The following is a 19952-nucleotide window of genomic DNA, read 5'->3' as shown; positions in this document are numbered from 1 at the left end:
CAGGTTGCCCAGAGAGGTTGTGCAGTCTCCTTCTCTGGAGATATTCAAGGCCCGCCTGGACGCAACCCCGTCTAACATGCTCTAGGTGACCTTGCTGAGCAGGAAGGTTGGACTAGGTGATCTCCAGGGGTCCCTTCCAACCTTACTGATTCTATGATTCTATTAYAGCCTGAGAAGTACGGATATCAGTCACCTGTCCAGACAGCAATGGTACCTCTACCTGACTAAAGGAGGCTGTAAAGAGCAGGGCTCAGCCATCTAGGCACCAAGTTGCTGTCTGCTGCTATACAAAAGAAACATAGGTAGAAAAGAATGAGGCAGAGGCACACTTGGCTTTCATCTATGCCTACAATGGTACCTAGTCTGGCTCCCTTGCACGGCTTTATGGGAACAACTGCCTCAGGACATTCAGTGAGTCAAATCTGAACTCTTCAGCTTGCCTACCTCTTGTAGGCAGCGAAGTATACAAATTTGAAAGATAAGTTAAGACTCTGAAACTGTTGATTGAGCCACCTCTCTCCGTGCACTGGAACAACAGCCCTTCTGCTCATATCACAGATAACAATGTCTAAACAGTTCCATTCCGTACTCAGTTTATTTGCTCTTYCAGCCATTGGCATATATGCTCCACCATGGTATCGTAAACAGACACATTTYCTCTATTTAAAAAACAGAGCAAGTGTTTAAAACAGTAGCATTCCTTTCAACACACTAAGGATTTGTGCCAGAAAAATAAAACTCCTAAAAAAAATAGAAGGTAAATYTACAGACAGTACCTGGGATATTATTCCAAAACAAAACCAAGACAAAGTTYCACTCGTGGAACAGCTCCGAGGTATAACACGTTCCACTTATGCTCCTGCCTCAAATATTTTCAYACTCAGTTCACATTGTCTGGACCAGTACATACTGAAGTAAGTGTAATTGCTGCATACAAGAATTGGGATATGGCCATAAATTAATCACAATAATAAACTATAGTCCCTCACCTTTTCCTACAGCTTTAYATGGTCAAAGTTGGTGGACATCCCCATTTTCTAGATATATACATAGATGCTAACAAATATATTAAACTTCATAAAATTTTAGTAACATATTTTTGCTCAGATATGAGCTATCAGATTATTGCTCTTGGAAAATACTACACAGAGTACCCCTTTCAGTTATTTGCTGCAAACACATTACCATTAAAATCTACAATTGAGATACTTTACATATAGAGATATTTTCAAACTTACTTCACGGTCAGACCTCCGAGGGCACAAAGCATCAACTTCATCAAAAAATATAACGCAAGGGGCTGAATTCCTGGCACGCTGGAATACYTGACGTACAGCACGTTCACTTTCACCAACATACTAAAGCAGATGACAAATCACAGTTAAACGATACAAGAAATGAAGACTGCTTGAAAAATTMAAATTTTAAACATAATTTGAGGTGCTTTCCAAGGGAGAAGGGCAACCTGCTAACCAATTTACTTCATTTAAGTCTGCTATATCTATTTCTACACCAAACTTGATTTTCATGTGAACTAGTTGTCACTAGCTCACTTACGATAGTTTCTAGTACTCATGCTCACAATTTTTAAGAGAACTCCTACTGTCTGGGGAATAAGCATAACTTGCTATCATTCTGATTAAGAGAGTTAGCAAACACATGCCTCATTAAGGACCCTGACGAACTTTTAACTGTTCATAAAAAATGCAGTGAACAATTTGAACACAACGAACATCTAAAGTTTATATAATAATTGATTGGATATTGGGATGGGGGGAGCGAGAGAGAGAATAGGTTGCCAAGTTGTAAACAGAAACACTTCATTTTTCCAAACAAACAYGCTTTGATACAATCACAGCCAGATATTTTCTTTGTCCTCCTCAAGGAAGTAGGGCTCCTCATTAACTTAAAGAGTTAAGACTTCTCTACCTGATATCAGCACTTCAAGTACACATAAAAAAGCCTGGGAAAAAAATACACTCAAAWCAAATATTTGGTTTTAGTTTCCATATTACTGCTAAGCAGGTAACTGCCACAATCTTCCAAGATAAGATGTGGTTGTAGCCATCTTGTTCAGTTCAACACATTCTCTTCATTCTAAAAGGGACTAACATTTTCTCACAACATTTCTAAGCCCAACGCTTCAAAATTTGAGACTACAGCACTTTTATCAGATATCATTAAAATCCTTAAACATCACTKTCATAAACTAAAATGACCTTGTTTGCCAAGGTTTCAAACTTCCACTAAGCAGCTAAAATGATGGGTAAACTACACTTCCAAGTTTGAATGTTGACTATTTAGTTTGTTCAGTGAATGATGCTGATTTGCAGTTACCGATCACCAACTCGTCTGTCGATCTGAATTTTTTGTTTTTTCCTGATTTACACAATGATGCAAGTACTTGGTCACTAAGAAATCCTACTTCAATCAAGCAGACTCCATCTGCCTAATATCTCATTAGGCACATAATCTGAACCAAAACCTACATAAGACAGCCAGGCAGCTTTTTACATTATGCATGAACAGTTTCACTGCTAAAAATTTTTGAAGTAAATAGGGTAATTTCTGCTGCATCAGTATCAGTTGTGTAGTTATCAGGAATTTTGCCTGCTCTGGGCTTCAGGCAAGAAGACAATCTATAAGAAAAGCACAATAATCAGCATACCATATTTAGCAGTTCAGGACCCTTCACAGATATGAAATTCAGTCCAGACTCATTTGCCACAGCCTATCAGAAAGAAAAAGACAGATATATATAGAGAGAGAACACTTAAAAAAAAAAAAAAAAAAAAGGCATTAAACACTAGATTCTCAAAGGAATCTCTTTTCCCTGAGTCTTGATGGAATTCCAGAGGCTGATAATTTGGCATAGAATGTGTATTTTTTGGTTCTGTCCATGGAACTACAAAAAACTTGAGAGAAGGAGCACAGTTGTCAAATGTTTGTAAAGCATAATAAACGGTACAAAGTATAACTACAGCTGAGTAAGGCGGAGTGGGATGGAGGACTTAGCAAGGTATTCTATCTGTTTAATGAGTAAAGTGCAGACTACTTCCAACTACATCGTTCAGTTACAGAATAACTGCATAAAAGTGGACACTTAATAAAGAAGCCAGTAATCCCATCTTTGATACTCCTTTCTTCTTAATCAAGTTAATTTCTTCAGGTTTTGTAGTATTTTTTCTCATTCAAGCAAAACAGTGACTACATAAACAAAAAAAAAGGAAAAGAAACTTCAGCAAAAAGGCTTGAATTTAAATTTCTGCTGATAAGTGGAAAAGTTCAACTTCTGTCAATATCATCCAGATCCAGTCATTCCTACAAATATGTTCACTTCTGTAAGATTCTTCAGTACTTCTGAGCATATTCAGAAAAATTATTACCTTAGCTAATAGAGTTTTACCACACCCAGGAGGTCCTGCAAGCAGAACACCAGCTGGAGTAGTCAGGCCCAGAGCTTTAAACTGCTCTGGGTTCCGTACAGGTGCCTATAGAAGAAACTATCACAGTTATTTGTGACAAAAAAACAAGATCAAACTTTCAACTTCTGTTACAGTTGGACAAAAATTCATTCATAAGCAAGTTTGTTCTAAAACTTTTCTAAAGGCTAGAGGAATAAACACAATGAATCAGCATCATATTATCTTGCATTAGTAAATACCCCAAAATGGAAGAAGCATCATTACCCAGAATCAAAGCTTTTATTTATTTAAGTTGTCATCTTTAGGTGTTAGTGTTAAATATCAATCTAACTAGTAGCGTGAYTGCTAATCTTCCAAGTGAGCACTCTCCAATTCTTCGTATGCAGCAGTGTAACTAAGGTTATAGGCACAAAACTTTCAGAATACTTAAGATTTGGAGATAACAAACATACTGAAACTATGGATACAGTTAAGTGAAATGTTAAATAAATGCACCAGGCTTAAAAACAAATGAAGATATTGTAAAATTTCTAGTTCATAGCATGCCAGAACTCTAGGCAGCATATTATAAACAAATAATAAGTRTATTTTAAAAATCCTAGCTTTATTTACTTGTTAGGAAAAGGTGCAAAAAACTTTGAAAGTAATGATAAGGCTTACCAATATTGCCATAGTCAGCTCCTCCCGAATATCCTCCAAAGCTCCAATATCTGCCCATGTCACATCAGGAATTGTGACAAAGCCCTCTCTCTTGGCAGATGGTTGCACTGATGACAGCGCAACAATAAAATCATTCATCTCAATGTATAGCTTTTGCAGCTGCTCCTCAGGCAAGGGGTCTTGCTGCTTCAGCAAATCCAAAAGTCTCTGCAATTCATCCTTGGGGTGCAAAGTAAAGGAGAGAAAAGGCTACACAATGCATAAAATTAAAAAAAAAATCCAAGCAATACTTTCTCCAATTATAATATTAATTAATATTAAAAAATAGGTAAGATAATAAAAAATTAATAATTACAAATTAATGGTAAAAATGTCCCAGGCAAGCTCTGTGTAAATTTWACACTGGTGGAACGTACTTGACTGAAAGACTACCATCTTGATTTAAACACTACACAAAACAGAGCTAGTGCATTTATTTTTTCTTCAAATTCTTCCTACTGTTTCTCCCACACTGCTTAAGAGAAATTCTTTCCATGCTGAAATTGCTAACACATCTAAAACGTGTATTCATTATTTTTAAAAAGAAATTGCTCAGAAGTGGACGAGAACAAATATTACCAAGTACTAAAATTTCAGCAATTTGCTGAATATTCAGTTACATATAATCCTTTATAAAATCTAATATACACTTTTAGATTATTTAGCTTTTCTTTAATGTGATCTGATATCAAGCCATTGTTTCATTTTTTCCAGGCTGACTTTTCCTGGCCTCGCAGTGATATCAGTCAGCATGCTCAGCATTCGTAGGTGCATTCCATCAGGTCCCATGGACTTGCATTCGTCCAAGTGTTCCCTAACATAATTCTCCTTCACCAACAGTAAGTTTTCATTGCTTCAGTCTTCAACTCTGGTCTCAGGGGTGTAAGATTCCTGCAGGCTTGCCTTACCAGACACTTGMTCAAAGAAAATCATACTCTCACAACATAAATATATCCTAGTTCTAATATGGAAAGGCAGTATTAAAGTGATGTGACACTGCACCACAAGTAAAACTGTACCAGGATTTTCATTACAAGATGGGGAAAAAAAATTGCAAGAATCCTGTCAGTTTCAACATTTTTCCTTCAGCAGTGAATGAGGAAAATACCACTTCATATTTGTTGCAATTAAGATAGCACTACAGCTGACCAGAAAGGAATGTAAGTGTTTACAGTGCCTGATACTTCCTTTTAATCCCTCCCTCTTCTTAACAGAGCCATTAGAAAAACTGTGAAATAGCTGAAACTACTAGGCTCATTTACTTGAACRGTGTGGATTGTTTCTAAAGGCTTTGTATGTTTATTTTTCCAGGATAAACATAATATTATTGTTTTAATGACAAAACCCTGTGTTAGACTACGTTGACCTCCTGCCAGCTATCAAAATATGGCTCTGTTATGATTAGATTTCCTCATCCTCAATAACCACTTTGTTCATGCTGATGTTGATAAAAGGCTGCAAGTACCTGCCCCTCACATTTGGCTACATCAGGCCCTAGGAAACACTTAAGAGGCATGCAGTATGATTATATTATCCTAATAAAAGGTTTTGTTGCAGCTTTTTGCACTGTTTATATTAATTAAAATAACATTTTCTTTGACAGTCCTTCTAAAACTAGATCTGAGTACACCATGGATTTTAAAACCACCTGAAATATCAGCTTTAAAAGCTAGATGTTTCAGTTCTCTAGACAAATCTTCAAGAAGCTCACACATAATGCAGGCACAGAGCAAGTGATATGCACATGCATACTCAAGATTTTGAGTAGTATGGCCAACAGTCTCTATTATAAAGATGTTCTGATTCACTGACCACAGCATGTCAGTTGGTCCACAGAATAATCCTGGCACTGAAAACACTGTTTTTTTGCAACAGAATTTCTACTGTACTGCACATCAACAGGTACTTTCTGCAGCTCAAGTCACGTTGCTAGTCTAACTTTCTAACTTCTAACTTCTGGACAGGTTTTTAGCCACTATTTTAGTCCCTGGTCTGCATCTGCCTGTAGGGGGGGAAGAGGAGGGAGGGAAAGCAAAAAGTCCTCCCTGTGTAAACCATTAACATGAATTTTAAAAGGCTTGGGTTTTGGGRGTCTCTTTTCAGACTCATCATATGGGCCATCTGGCTTAGGAGCTGATATTTCTAAATCTAAATTTAGCATTATGTGTAGATGTTTGAGGATTTACAAGCAAAGACCTTCAAAAYCCTGAACTGGTTCACTGTTAAGAAGTTACAGACACGTACTTGAAAGTACCACCTTACCTTAGAGGGAAGCTCTGGTTGTTTGGTGTTCTCTTTCACCAGGATTTCTGTTCCTATTTCCATGCTTTCTTCAGCTGTGCTTCCTCCAGCCTGTATGTATTTCCACTTCTGCTCCTCACATTTTATCAGGACCCTGTTCACTGTGCACATAGCTGCCTCACGACAAAGTGCCATCAAATCAGCACCTACATAACCTGGAGTCAGATGTGCTAAATGATGAAATTCAAAGGACTCGGGGAGCTTAAGTTTTCGACAYAGAGTCTTTAGAATTCTGAGCAAGTGGAGAGAAAAACAACAGCAAAACAAACAAAAAAAGATGAAGTTGTGGCCTTTTTAAATTTCATATGAAAACAAACAGCATTGATTTAAGATCCTTTCAGCCCACATRAAGGGAAGCAGTACAATGGGAATAACTTACACTCAACTAGAAAGTAACTAACATCAAAACCCCCAAAACTGTTTTATGTATTTCCTTTTGGTGCTCCAATGAAAACCAACAGTTTCAGTTAGGCAACCTCATTCACTGGGTAAAAAAAAAAAAAAAAAAGCTGATTTTGCTGAATCTAAATATTATAAATTCTTTAAACCTTAAGTCACGATTCTAAATGGATAGGTTGTATTTCAGGGAGTCTATCACAGAGATGCAAACAGGCTACTCATTTAGATGTTTAACTGCCCTGTTTTCCCAAATAATCTCACTTTGTATTCCATCTGTTTCACCTTCTATTTCTCTATTGAAGAACATCCATAACAAACCATTTCTATGAGGAACAAACAAATGAAATCAGACTGTGTAAGGATCTGTCTTTTAATCTTCAGTACCTCTCCACTACTAATATAAAACAGCTCTATAAAATTCATAGCAAAGTGCTATAGTTCCTTATACTGATTTGTATTGGAATCTAGATAGTTTTTCACTCTATATGTAGGCTGACACTTTAAAAAATCTCCTTCAAGGTCTATCAACATTTCCCAGAAAAGGACAACTGAAAATTACATCAACGGTCAGACAAAGACAGAACCTAGTGTTAACATCTCCACACTAGTGCTGAAGAAGTTTGAGCAGAAGGTTCCAGTTGTTTCAAATAGCAAAATATCACTTTATTAGGGAAGTATTTTAATTAAGAAAGCAACCTAAGCCAAAGAAGTAAAGATCACTAACACACCTTTTCATTTCAAAGAAAACTAGTTTAAGTTATTTTCAGATCAAGTAATTAACTGCAGAAAAGTTTTGAATAGAATGATTTATTAAACAATTCAAAACTCTAAAATGATAGTATATTTTATATGCTTCTCTCCTAAAAGGATCTATCACCTTTATTTGAATTTTTATTAGTGATAGTAGCTTAGTTCCCAAGGATTTTTCAACCTGTCTGACAATAGCTGTAGCTAGTCAAGTGATTCAGGGTATAAAAAAGGYTAAGAATTGAGAGTGGCTAATTCTAAATTTGTGTTCTACAAATATTATTTTCTTATGCAAGCCTGCTTCAAACATGCATAGGAAAACCCTCCAAGTAAAATAAGATTTCTACATACATCTTCTCTCRTTCACCCCCCCCCCAAAATGTTCTAACCAACAGCACTAACAAGTACCTAGTTCAAAACAGTCATTCAACAAGACCAATTTATTACGCAGTAAATCAACCAAGACTTTCTTGTATATGACCCTTTTCCTTAAAAAAGTAACAAAATAAACACAACACACACCAAAATACCCTTGAAACAAAACAGCAAAATTAAATGTTCTAGTGAGCCAAMACATCCAGGAATTAGACAAAACAGTAACTTGAACGAATGCAACTACATTTCAACTTGTGAATAGTCTGACCTATTTACAAACAGCCGAAGTTTTTATATAGCTGCTAGACAACCATGGCTTCCTCATTCACAACTCCTATTCTTTGAAAGAGCACTGAGAATATCATAATTTTAACGTGAACTCAACAAATATCACAGAATCAAAGCTCTCAGGAGGCAACTCTTCAGCTGCACCCCTCACCATTTAACTGTTTTCCCWCAACCAAGGAAAGGAACACAATTATTACAATACTGTAAATTTTTAAAAAGGGGTAGAAGAGTGACCAGTAATTCTCAGTGCTGACAGCTGACATGCTGCTGAGGGAAGACAGAGATAAAAGAATTAATGCTGCAAGTAGAGCAGTTTGGTTTTTCAAGCTAGAAATAAGRTTAGTTGGACTAGAAGGAACTTCTTTCCTTCTGCCAACAAGAAGATAAGCCACAGCTGTTTACACTCTTTCCTTTATGTGTTTTCTACTGTTACGGAAATGAGTAGCAGTTCCTTTTTAATTAGAAAAAGGAAAAAGAAAACTTGTAAAATACATCTCTCTAATCAAGTCTGACTAATCATAGATCTTTGGAGTAAGAAGGGCAAGTTACACAAAACAGGATGACTTCAGCCCAGTGTAATGCCTGGACGGATACATTTCCTCAAGCAGTGAAAGGGAAGAATTCAGGTCTGTTACTTAAGTTATATGCTCAATATATGCTTAAGTTACAGGCTCCATAACTAACTTGTGATCATAATCCAATAGTTACATATGAAGTATTGAAGACAGAAYGTTTAATTCTTAAACTGTAAGAAAAGATACATTAAAATCCATTATCTGTGCTCTTAAAGTACTTTAAAACCCACTAAAMCAATGCTAAGGACTGATTTGCACATAAGGAAACCATGCAAAATGTTAACACATCTACTAAGACAGAGTAGATGTACACTTAGTGTCTTCTGCACTTTCCAGTGCATGCTGATATGTAGATGTGTGCACACACATTCAGGGCTAAACAAAATAAAGCACTTTTCCTTAATTTATATGCCAACTTAAAACAATTTTTAATCAAAAAGAAGCGTTTGCAACACATACTTTTCTCTTGCTGCTTCATCTGGGATGCCTAAACAAATTTCTCGATCAAATCTCCCAGCTCGCCTCAATGCAGGATCTAGTGAGTCTGGTCTGTTAGTTGCTCCAATAACTAGGACCTGGGCAGTGGCAGCCACGTTATTCAAGTCTGAAGGAAGGAAGGTAGTTAGTATTTACACTCACCTTCTCAACTTTACTCTGCTATTTATGCTACTCTGCTTCTGCAGCACACAATAATACTCATAAGAATATGRATAAACTAACTGATAGTCACACTGTGCTCCTGTTTACCTGCATTTCCACTAACGGTTTGTATTTCTCACAGCCAGGCAGAAATACACATCACATTATAAGAACATTTCCAATGTTATRTCTGTTTATACAACACAGGATTATACAAGGCTCTATATACAGCTGTGAAAGTAATGCAATAATACCAACTCACATTTATCAGAAGCTTCCACCCCCAGTAAAACTGTGCCAAAACATGAAAAATTACACCAATATTCCCACAAAAGCAAGCATGAGTCAATACTGAAGGGAAGAAAATGGTGAACATGTTAATTAGAAAGTTTAGCTTAGCTTAAAATTTTGATGTTCCAGAAACTGACCATCCATGCAAGTTAAAAGCTGGGCAACTATTCTTCGCTCCATGTCCTTCGATGCAACTTCTCTTTTTGGGGTGATTGCATCAATCTCATCTATGAAAAGGACGCATGGTGCATTGGACTAGGAAAAAAAATATATCAACAATTACGAAATTTCACTGAGACAGTGTATCAGTAGAGGGAAATAATTTGCGTGTTTTAAAACTCTTAAGTCTGCTGCATGCACTAAATGATTAACCTCTTCCAATACAGCTTTGCTCTTCTCAAACATTATGTCAGGAGAGCAGCCAGACTATGAAAGTGTGCTGAGCTGAGGCTATGAAATAATCATGCCATGGGATTCAATAACATTTGGTTAAAAATTAGATGTACCTCTATGTTGCTTTATGTCTTCTACAAATACTGTTCCCCTTGACTGTTTGCTCACTTTAGTCCAAAAAAAAAAGAAAAAAAAAGAAAAAAAAAAGAAATCAGAAAAAAAGTCTCTTTTTTGGATTTTTTAATGTCATTAGAGTTGCAGAACTTTGAGGGTTAATATTAGTCACATACATAAGAAAATGAAAAAAAAAAAAAAATCGATCTGCTAGTTCAAGATTACTAAAAGAGCCTGCCTGTGTTCTAAGAGCAAAAGAGCAAAAATTGGTAGCAAGCAACTCCAACGAGGGTTCTAACATTTAACGTATTCCATGTTCTTAAAAAGCCAATATTCATAAAAAGCCAGTATTAACAGAATAATAATTAGTGTGAATAATAAAAAAGAATATTTATATGACACAAGATCATCAATCAAGAAGCACTAACAGTGCAAAGGAATACCTGAGGAAAACACTGGAAGCTTCTTCAAAAAGTTTTAATTCCCATATAAAAAATAGCAGTTTAATACCCATACTTCCTATGTTATCAGATGCCAACTGCGCCACCTAGTTGTCATTCACTTTTTCCTCTATCTGWTAGAGAACAAATGCAACTAAGCTATGAAGATTCTACAAAGTACATCCACAAGGTACAGCAGAACCATGTCTTTTTTCACTCTGCACAAGCGTATAAATACAAGGACAGGAAAGCCACTTAAGTGAATGCAAGAGACTGTGGGAATGGCAACAGATTTTATTTCTAAACATGCTACAAGCAATAAATTTCATTTCTTCAAAAATAACTTCTATAGCAACCTCCATTTAATCACTATACATAAAAAAAGATATTTCATTTTTAAAAACTGTGCTACCATTTTTATTTCATTTTACACTAAAAAAAAAAACACTTAATGAAGCCTTCTAAAACCTAAAATGTAGAATGAGCCTGCAACATAATAATGAAATTACTTCACAATCATCTCATCCTGTTCAGCATTCTTCTATACAGCAGCATTCTCTGAACATCTACATTYAGATGTGAGGGAGGGCAGAAGAAGGGAATGAAATTGGAAAGTAGAATGTTCTCAGAAATTAGAAATAGAAAATTGTTCTCAGGAAATCACATATTATTAAAAAAAAGAATAATTTGCATTTATTTAAATTAGCGTTATCTCAACTTGTCTGCTTCTCTTTGCTTCTTACCAAGACTGAAAGATTCCTCAACATCTTATTGCAGGAGTATATAATCATTACCAAATCTAGYGGCCTGTCAGGCAGTAACTTAGACATTCTCCTACGTATTCAATGCCGATATTAAGACAGAGCAAGACTTTAACTGTAACTTTACTCTTGCCTTTCAGTATTTTTACAGAATTTATTTTATTCCTTAAAAAGTCAAGATCTTCACTAAAACTTAAAGTTAGACCAGAAAAAGAGCTTGAAACAAAAAAAGGACAATAAACTGCACCTAATCCTTTTATTATTTTTATAAATAAAGCAAAACAACTCTACGTAGGTAAATACTTTATATTTCTCCATTTACATTGGTATAATAAATTATCCTTTGTCAAGATTTTATAATAATAATCTTTTTGTTCTATGACTGCCTGACACTTTGTACAATGAAATTCTGGTCTCACAGAAGAGCAGACRTTATGACTTGTGTACAGCAGTATAAAGATTCACTCACTAATAATTCAATCAAATTCAAACCACAGCAGCAAAATGTGAATCTTYACAAAGAAAATGGCAAACAATTCAGCATTATTTCCCATGGGTGTCTCACCACAGCTAGTTCAAATAATTCTCTCAGTTTCTGCTCAGATTCCCCTGACACTCCAGACACCATCTCTGTTGCTGCCACTTTCAGCATTGGGAGCTCAAGTTCCTGAAAGAGACAAGGAACACTGTAGGATATAACCGGAGGACAGAAGCATAAGCTGTCCTAAAGAAGTATTTTCCTATACAAAAGCTTTTACACCCAAAGATCATGTAGTCAAGACAAGCCTTAAAGCGCTTTAAAAAAAATGACTAGTATCCTCCATTTATAAATGAATCCGAGTCATCTGACCAGGTGAACAGAAATACAGATATTTCAGATATACAGAATCACAGACACACAGAGATACAGGAACCAGGTTCCCTTAAATTCTGCTACAGAATGTCTGAAATGTCAAATAGCTGTGCTCCATGGTCCTGGATCAGACCCTTCACAACACATACACTTCACTTCATGACAGGACTCCTTTCTTGGAAAAACTGTYGATTTCTCTCTACGACAAAACTTTGATTATTAGCAGTACGAAGCCAATCCCACCAAGGCTAATTCCCTTAGTCTTGCTCCAGAAGTATCCAGCAGTGTTGTACAATCAAATACTTGTAAACTCCATATTCAAGGTTTTCTGCTGTTAAAAGAGTCAGCAACAGCTTTGATAGGCTTTAATATTAATGTTATACACTATTTCAGACTCTTTGAACTCCATAAAAAAAAAAGATTTACACATACTAGAACCACTTAGAAGAATACCATGGGGCCTGCAGAAGACACTCTTGAGATTTTATACAATAGGGACACTGCCTTAATTAGTACTACTGACAATTACTGAAATAAACATAGTAATAGCTTACCTAAGAAAATGGTTTAAGAAGTAATAATTAGATTTATCTCATCTATGAAACTTTTTCACTTAGGTATCTTAGTTTTTTCCTCAAATTTAGCAACCCTTCAAGGTAAAAATATCTSCTGAAGTATTAAATATCACAGATTCACTGAACAAATAACTTTTTTCAGCGAAGTATTAAAAAACAACACAAAAATACCAAACAAGCAAAAAAAAGGAAAAAAAAAACACACACAAACATGAAAACATTTTGAATTAAAATATTTGAAATGTATTTGTCAGAAGGGTCTAACAACTTTTAAGTAATAATCCTAAATATTTTATTCAAAGATAAAAGCTGTTCTATAGGATTGTACAGTCTGCACATAAGRTCTAAATTTAAAGTTATAATTTGTAATTTTTAAGAAATAGCTGTATTAAAACCAGGAAGAAAAAATATGGCCATGATTATCAGTGAATAACCCTAAATTTATACYCAAGACAAGCTCAAAGCAGGGTAGAAGCAGCTCCACCATACCCCAAAGCTATTTATGCTAATGATGTCATGCGTTCTGAAATTGTTAGTTTGACATAATTCAGAATTTTGAGTTGAATTCAGAAATTACTGTTTAACACATGCCACCCAATGTAATCACCGTAATACCTCACAAAAGATGGTAAGGTTGAGCTCAGCTTTAAAACAAAAGACTATGGTAATTTTAACCAGAAATATCTTCCATGCATAGCCTTCTCAATATCCATACTGATCTTGTTCTCTTGGGAATGTTTCAGAACAATCAAATTAACCATACAACCCCATCACCATGGCTCCTCTTCATATGAGGTTCTATCAAGTACAGATTCAGATGGAATTTAAGGAAAGGAAATGACAATAAATGTATTTCAGAGTAAGACAGGAATGAGAGAAGAGACCAAGATAGAGGAAAAGATCTAGCCTATCATAAAAGAGGATTATTTCTTTTTTCTCTAAATTTAATTCAAAAAGCAAAAGGGAAGAAGCATAAGCTTAAGGCTATCTCACCCCAGCAATTGCCTGTGCAAGTAGTGTTTTTCCACATCCTGGTGGTCCATGTAAAAGAAAACCGCGAGGTGGAACCACACCTAAGATGTTATAGACTTCAGGATGACGGACATGAATTAGCATCTTGCATATTTCCTGTTAAAGACAGACTTCCATTAAAACTAAAGAAATTAGTATTACAGATTACTAACATTACAGAAAGACCAAAATAAAAGTTCTGTTTCTTCATATAATTTCAGTGACTACATTTGGAAAGATTAAATTAGAGAAAACAAAAACTAATCTCYCCTTGTTGGTAAAACAAGTAACCAYTCTCAGTTCCACACAGATTAGTTCTATCAGATTTCCCCCCCTTTTTTAATTTTATTTTCATATATTATTTTATTCAGTACCTTTTCTGTTCCATGATCAAAATGATAACCAACCTTCAGAGTTTCATCATTGCCTCCTACATCCTCAAATCTCACTGAAGGGTGGTAAAGCTCTGGYCCCTTACTTTTAGCTGTTAATGAAGAAAAGCAAATCATACAAATTTATGCATAGCATAGTGATAGTTGCCAAGACAAAACAAGAAGGAATTCAGCCTAAACAACCAACTAAGTACATGGAACAAAGTTATTTTCTGATAGCAGACACAGGACTGGAGTATTTTCTAGCTCAACACAAAGATTAGATTTCTTAAAACACTTAAGGTCACTTCTCTGCACCTTGGAAAAAGTAACACTCCTCTGTTCATGGATTCCACAGTCAGCTACCACCCCTTTGTCTGGAAAGGCATGCCAAAAATAACTTCTCACCTTTCTGTTTAAGTAAGATAGATTCAATTTGTCCATCTACATCTGGAAATTCTTTTTTTCTTTTTGCTCTCTTACCCTTTGTCTTCTTTCTTTCACTCTCCAAGACAGAAAAATCTGTTGATTTCTAAGGTATTAAAAAAAAAAGAATTACATACCCAAAACCTTCAGCCATTGAATTGGTGCAAACACTTAAAAGAACAAAAGGTCTTTTAAGGCAGATATTTAACCCTTCCTTTCTGCAGAAAGTAACAGAAAAAAAAAATCTTARGAATTAAAGATTAATTATATCAGTCCTTTGTTTTTTTGGCTAAAAATACATACTTACTACTGTACTAAAATAAAACAAACAAAAAAACCCATACTGTATAGCGATCCTCTTTGTCTTTTAAAAAATTGTATAAACATATTTACTCCACTGGAAGCAACATTGATTACTAGTAAACCATGAGTGCTGTAAATATGTATTATGCAGTGGTAACACAAGTTAAGTGCATGTAAGAAAAGGACCAATATAGGGAGAGTTGAAAAACAAAAACAACARAACACAAACATTGTCAGTAGCTTCTCTTTAAATTTAAAATACAGTATTGCAGATAATTTATGATTTTGATTTGATATCTCTTTTCTATTCACTTCCTTGGGTAAGAAGATGCAGTACTACTAGAATAGAAGGACTGTGTGTCAAATCTGCSTGTTCAGCAAGCATTTTCTGTAATAGTAAATACAGCCCTTCTTTTACACAGAAAAGAGCATCCTGCTAAAAAGTCAGCACTATTACACATAGGTCATCTTCCATATTTGATTGARAAGTTTTCTATAGCTAAATAAAGTCTTTTTAAAATAAGAAAAAAACAAGGAGAAAAAAAAAATCACCAAATGAGCAATATGTTTAGGTGAGAGGTAGCACCTATTTTAACTGCTCTATAACTTAATATTATTTCCAAACTTTTCAACTTCCACAACCTTGGTCTGTAAAAAAAAYTTCAGCTTTCCCCACGCTCACTAAGACATAACCACTGCCTAAGGAAGATTACATGCTGTGGCTACAAAGCAAGCCACATGCTTGCTGACTAGCTGGACTAGTCACTGACAAGAGACAGCAGCTGAGTTTCACCTATCTTTTTGTCAACGAAGGCACTGAGCAGGGTCTCCCCAGACAYTGAGCACTGCATTTTCTCAAAATTTGTAGGAAATTTTGAGGCTTTTACCTCTCAGACAAACATGCTTTTATTATGCTCAAACCAACCTTTCCATTTAAATTCTTGCTGTTTTTAACAGAGTATGAATGTTTGTAATAATAATGTATTCTAAAATCCAGAAAGAAAGACTATCCTTAATACTACCCTTCAAAAGCCTGTCAAATTAGGTAAGAAATTATACACATACTTGCTATCTAAATCATATTTGGCTTGTAAAACATGTTACCTCAGAAATCAATTTCTTCTCATCTCCTTCTCCATCCTCAGAAAGGTCAATGAAGAAGTCTTTTTTACAGGGAGTTTTATCAATGAACCAGCCACCTTCAGAGATCCTTGTTTCAACTCKAGTTCCCGGTGAAAGAGTGCTTGTTTGGGGTGCTGTTGTTTGCACAGGAAGGGGGGCTTCCAATGGTTCATTTTTTGGAGAGGATAGAACAGAATCAGGATTTCCCTTCTTGTATAAGGTTAACAGGGAGCTGTTCATGTGATTTGTAGACTGCAGATTCATATTATAAGWAGTAAAATATATAGATTATAATTGAATTATTTATATCAACAGAACAATACAGAGCAAAAAGTACCAATGAAAACTATTTCATAAACATCAGTTAATATTATCCTCACTGGAGGAAGTAATGAYGTATCCTTCAACCCACTGTTCTGCAAATCAAATGACTGCATACAGAAGTACATCTGACAGTTGAAGAGGTAACAGCCTTTGCAATTCACCTGAATGACCCCTGCCRCTGACAGTCACTATTCTTAGCAACAACGAGATCTGTCAGTTTTTTCAATCACTTAATTTGATAGCCAAGTCTTCTGGGTCCCTAGTACACTTTCTTCAAAGGTGATTACCACCACAGCTTCTTCCCTCCCCCTGCCCYTTCAGAAAATAGCCTCTTTTTAGCCTAAAGATTCTCAGTTGGAACTACCAGCTCTGGATATACTTCAACCACTTTTAAACACTCCAAGGGCACTGGGATTTCACAACATACTATATGTTAAAGYACATACATGCAATTACAATAAAAAATGACTTACTAGATCTTCTGGATAATCATCATCATCAGAGCCATCTGTGGTACTTCCCACAGTCCTTTACAAAGGAAGAAGGACAAAAACTACTCTTAATATATCAGAGCAGCACACAAACAGAACACATACAGAACAMATACAATTCCCCCAAATGAGAAATACAATACATAGTCTAAGACTGAAATACAACACCTAACTGGCATGCTCTAAATTTTGCCACCACGAAGAGTTAAAAAAATGCATTATTTCTAAGGTTGTGAAAAGTTGGATCAACCTAGCAACCTGGCTAGCCCACAAAAAGTGATGTCAGACCACCATTCTGATTCTGCTCATGAAGAGACCATACAATCACCAGTGCTGGCTCAAGAGAAGCAGTAACAAATCACTGCTGGACTGGACTAGCCCTTCTGATCACAACAATGTCTTAAAATTCCCCATAGGACTTATCTCTATCACAGGTTAGAAAGTGGAATAGTCCAGGAGACTATACACAGGATTAGGAGTTAGGAAATCTTAATTCCAATCTCATATTCGGTGGTAATTTACTCTGAATACCCTGCCTTGTAGTTATATCCCTTAGATTTGGGTAACACATATCAGATCCACAAAGGATCAAGTTCAAAACTAAACAAAGTAAACAAACCATTTGCAGGACTGGGGTCTATGCGAAAAACTACAGGAAGCACCACARATATCTGCTAATTCATGGCCATGTCTTCACCACAGGAGAGAAATTATGATCAACTCTCTTGCATCTGCCCGTCTTCATCAAAAAAGTGCTTTAATTAATACAGGTAAATCCTGATGAAGATAGGTCTATGGGAGATCAAGGATCTATGGTGAAACTACCAAAATTTAATTATATAAGAGAGAAAGCTTTAAATAAATATTAATAACATTACTAAAGTCATCTTCCAGTAAAAATTCCTCTTGCTTACTCATTTTTCTCTTGTCCTTGTCTTGCTCTTTTTGCCACATGTTCAGCTTCTAGAACTGCTAAATCGTCATGTCCTTTTTCATTACTGATTATTCCAAACACTGAAGAAAAGGTTCAAACATATAAGAAAATGACCAAAGTATAATCAGATAATTCGTTAGTGCTTAGCATCTTAGACATAGTACTAACAAAACTACCTTTTTCAACTTGTATTCTAAACGCATTTCTTTTTCTTCGCCCATATTCTGCACTGAAAAACAAAAAAACAGGCTACATCAACAGCTTTTCCCCCAACATACAGTCRTTCTCAGTGAAGAAATATGTTTTTATACAAGTTCTTATCAAGAACCAATGATGTGAAAACATGACTATTTTTTTCTTAAACCTGGAAAAGCTGAAACAGCAACGTCTAAATTTCTGGAATGAATGATAGTGGTCTCTAAACAGATATTTAGTACAAATTATCAAGGCTCTTTTTACTGTAAGTATAGAGATGAAACAATATGCAAATAATCCCACTGGATTTTATTTCACAACCACTACTGGTTTTCATGTTTTCATTCACACTAGAACATACAGACACAGAACTAAGGTCTAGAAAGATCAGTCCAGCCAGATAAAACTGTGRCAAATAACAACAGCTCAATATGAGAAAATCTTATCAAAAAGCATCCTTAACTGCAAACAGCAATCATCAACCTTTTACTTTCATTCACTGAGGGAATGTTTTATTTATTTATTAGTAGAGAGAGCTTAAAAATAGTTATATAAAAGTAATTAACAAGACTGACTATCCTGCTGAGCAACAGTGTCTTACTGAATCCTGTGTCTCCACCATTTACCTGCATCAAAGTGTTATTGCCTCTCATATTTTAAGCTTTTAAGGATAAGGCTCAACATGCTGTAATGCACTTGTAGCTGTTTAATAAAAAAATCTTAGTCAGCAAGTAAAACTTGTAACAGTAATGCAATAATAAATAAAAGTTACTAGATAGGTCAGCAAAGGAAAACATTAGAGTGGAAAAGACCTTCCTGTCTTGTCCAACTTCAGCAATTAGTTATGAAGATAATTTAAAGAAAAATTAAAATYTTGATAACACACCAATGCAAAATAACAAAATAATATATGACACTTCCATATTTTTAATGCAGCATATAAAGATAAAAGTATTTGCTCACCTGTAGGTTTTCTGTAAATCTGATGCTAGAATTCCAATGTCTACATATTGGCCACATTTACCACTTGTAAGGTACTGAAATGAAGAATTTTAGGAAGCAAATAAGATCTCTGTYAATCGCTTCATCAGAACACATAGATCAAGTATGCTTGTTTCCAATTCTAATTTTCAGAAGTTAAAATGAAAAAGAGATGGAAAACATTAAAAATCAGAAACASCTTTGAACTGTCTCGGAACACACTGGACATGGGCAGCTACAGACCTGCAGACCAGATCAAGATGCCACATAGTCCAGTGGACTCATTCRTTTTATAGTGGCTCAGACATGACTACTGTGACAGTATAAATGAAAATCACCAAGTTCCTTCCATCAGCCAAACAGATTTTAAGGAAAACAGGAGTACAACTAAATATAGGCCAAAAAAAAAGTTTAACTTGTGAATTCATCATAACTTTTCATAAAACATGTACTATGCCACTTGAATTAACCCCCTTTCCCACTCTTCAGACACTGATTATTTAAGTAATCACACTCTCCCCTCTCTTCAGGCACTTGATCAATGCACACGTTCCCAAACGCACATACTTCCAGTTCGCCTATGTATGCACAGGGCTTGTTTCCTTTGGGCTACTGATTTCACAAGGCCAGACGTTGCGGGGCTGACTGCCATCCTTTCCCGCACCTCTACAGGCCGGCCGCCCAGCTCCCGCTGCAGCCACGGCGGGGCGGAGGCGATGTGCTGGCGGTAACCGGCGCCCCCCCAGCGCCCGGGGCAGAGGGGCTCGCCCAGCGCAGCCGCCCCCCTGGGGGTGCCCCGCTCCCCACGCGGCCGCCGCCGCCGCCGCCGAGCGACCGTTGAGCGCCCCCTTTCCCCTCCCCCCGCCGCCGGCCGTTGGGGGGAGGGAGCGGGCGGGCCAGCGGCGGGCGCGAGGCGCGG

The 19952-nt window shown here is 36.2% G+C and overlaps 2 protein-coding genes across 2 annotated transcripts in view; one reads left to right on the top strand and one right to left on the bottom strand.

The window, feature by feature from the left end:
• The window catches only part of NVL (nuclear VCP like), a gene marked incomplete at its 5' end in the record, with an annotated part of 39297 nt that extends 20202 nt beyond the window's left edge, over positions 1-19095 (bottom strand). The window contains 16 exons of the mRNA XM_085311155.1: positions 1239-1358; positions 2669-2731; positions 3387-3491; positions 4086-4304; positions 6387-6657; positions 9269-9413; positions 9877-9994; positions 12013-12114; positions 13869-14003; positions 14294-14370; positions 14666-14789; positions 16091-16360; positions 16906-16960; positions 17838-17937; positions 18034-18086; positions 19016-19095. Coding sequence (XP_085167281.1) covers positions 1239-1358; positions 2669-2731; positions 3387-3491; positions 4086-4304; positions 6387-6657; positions 9269-9413; positions 9877-9994; positions 12013-12114; positions 13869-14003; positions 14294-14370; positions 14666-14789; positions 16091-16360; positions 16906-16960; positions 17838-17937; positions 18034-18086; positions 19016-19095 — 2037 coding nt within the window. The remainder of the gene's footprint in view (positions 1-1238; positions 1359-2668; positions 2732-3386; positions 3492-4085; positions 4305-6386; positions 6658-9268; positions 9414-9876; positions 9995-12012; positions 12115-13868; positions 14004-14293; positions 14371-14665; positions 14790-16090; positions 16361-16905; positions 16961-17837; positions 17938-18033; positions 18087-19015) is intronic.
• Positions 19096-19339: 244 nt separating this feature from the next.
• The window catches only part of CNIH4 (cornichon family member 4), an 8098-nt gene continuing 7485 nt past the window's right edge, over positions 19340-19952 (top strand). The window contains exon 1 of the mRNA XM_085311143.1: positions 19340-19354. Coding sequence (XP_085167269.1) covers positions 19340-19354 — 15 coding nt within the window. The remainder of the gene's footprint in view (positions 19355-19952) is intronic.

Source organism: Rhea americana, unplaced genomic scaffold (assembly GCF_003343005.1).
Source record: "Rhea americana isolate MKP2758 unplaced genomic scaffold, rheAme1 scaffold_109, whole genome shotgun sequence".
Classification (NCBI taxonomy): domain Eukaryota; kingdom Metazoa; phylum Chordata; class Aves; order Rheiformes; family Rheidae; genus Rhea; species Rhea americana.
This window is presented reverse-complemented; position numbering and strand designations above follow the sequence as displayed.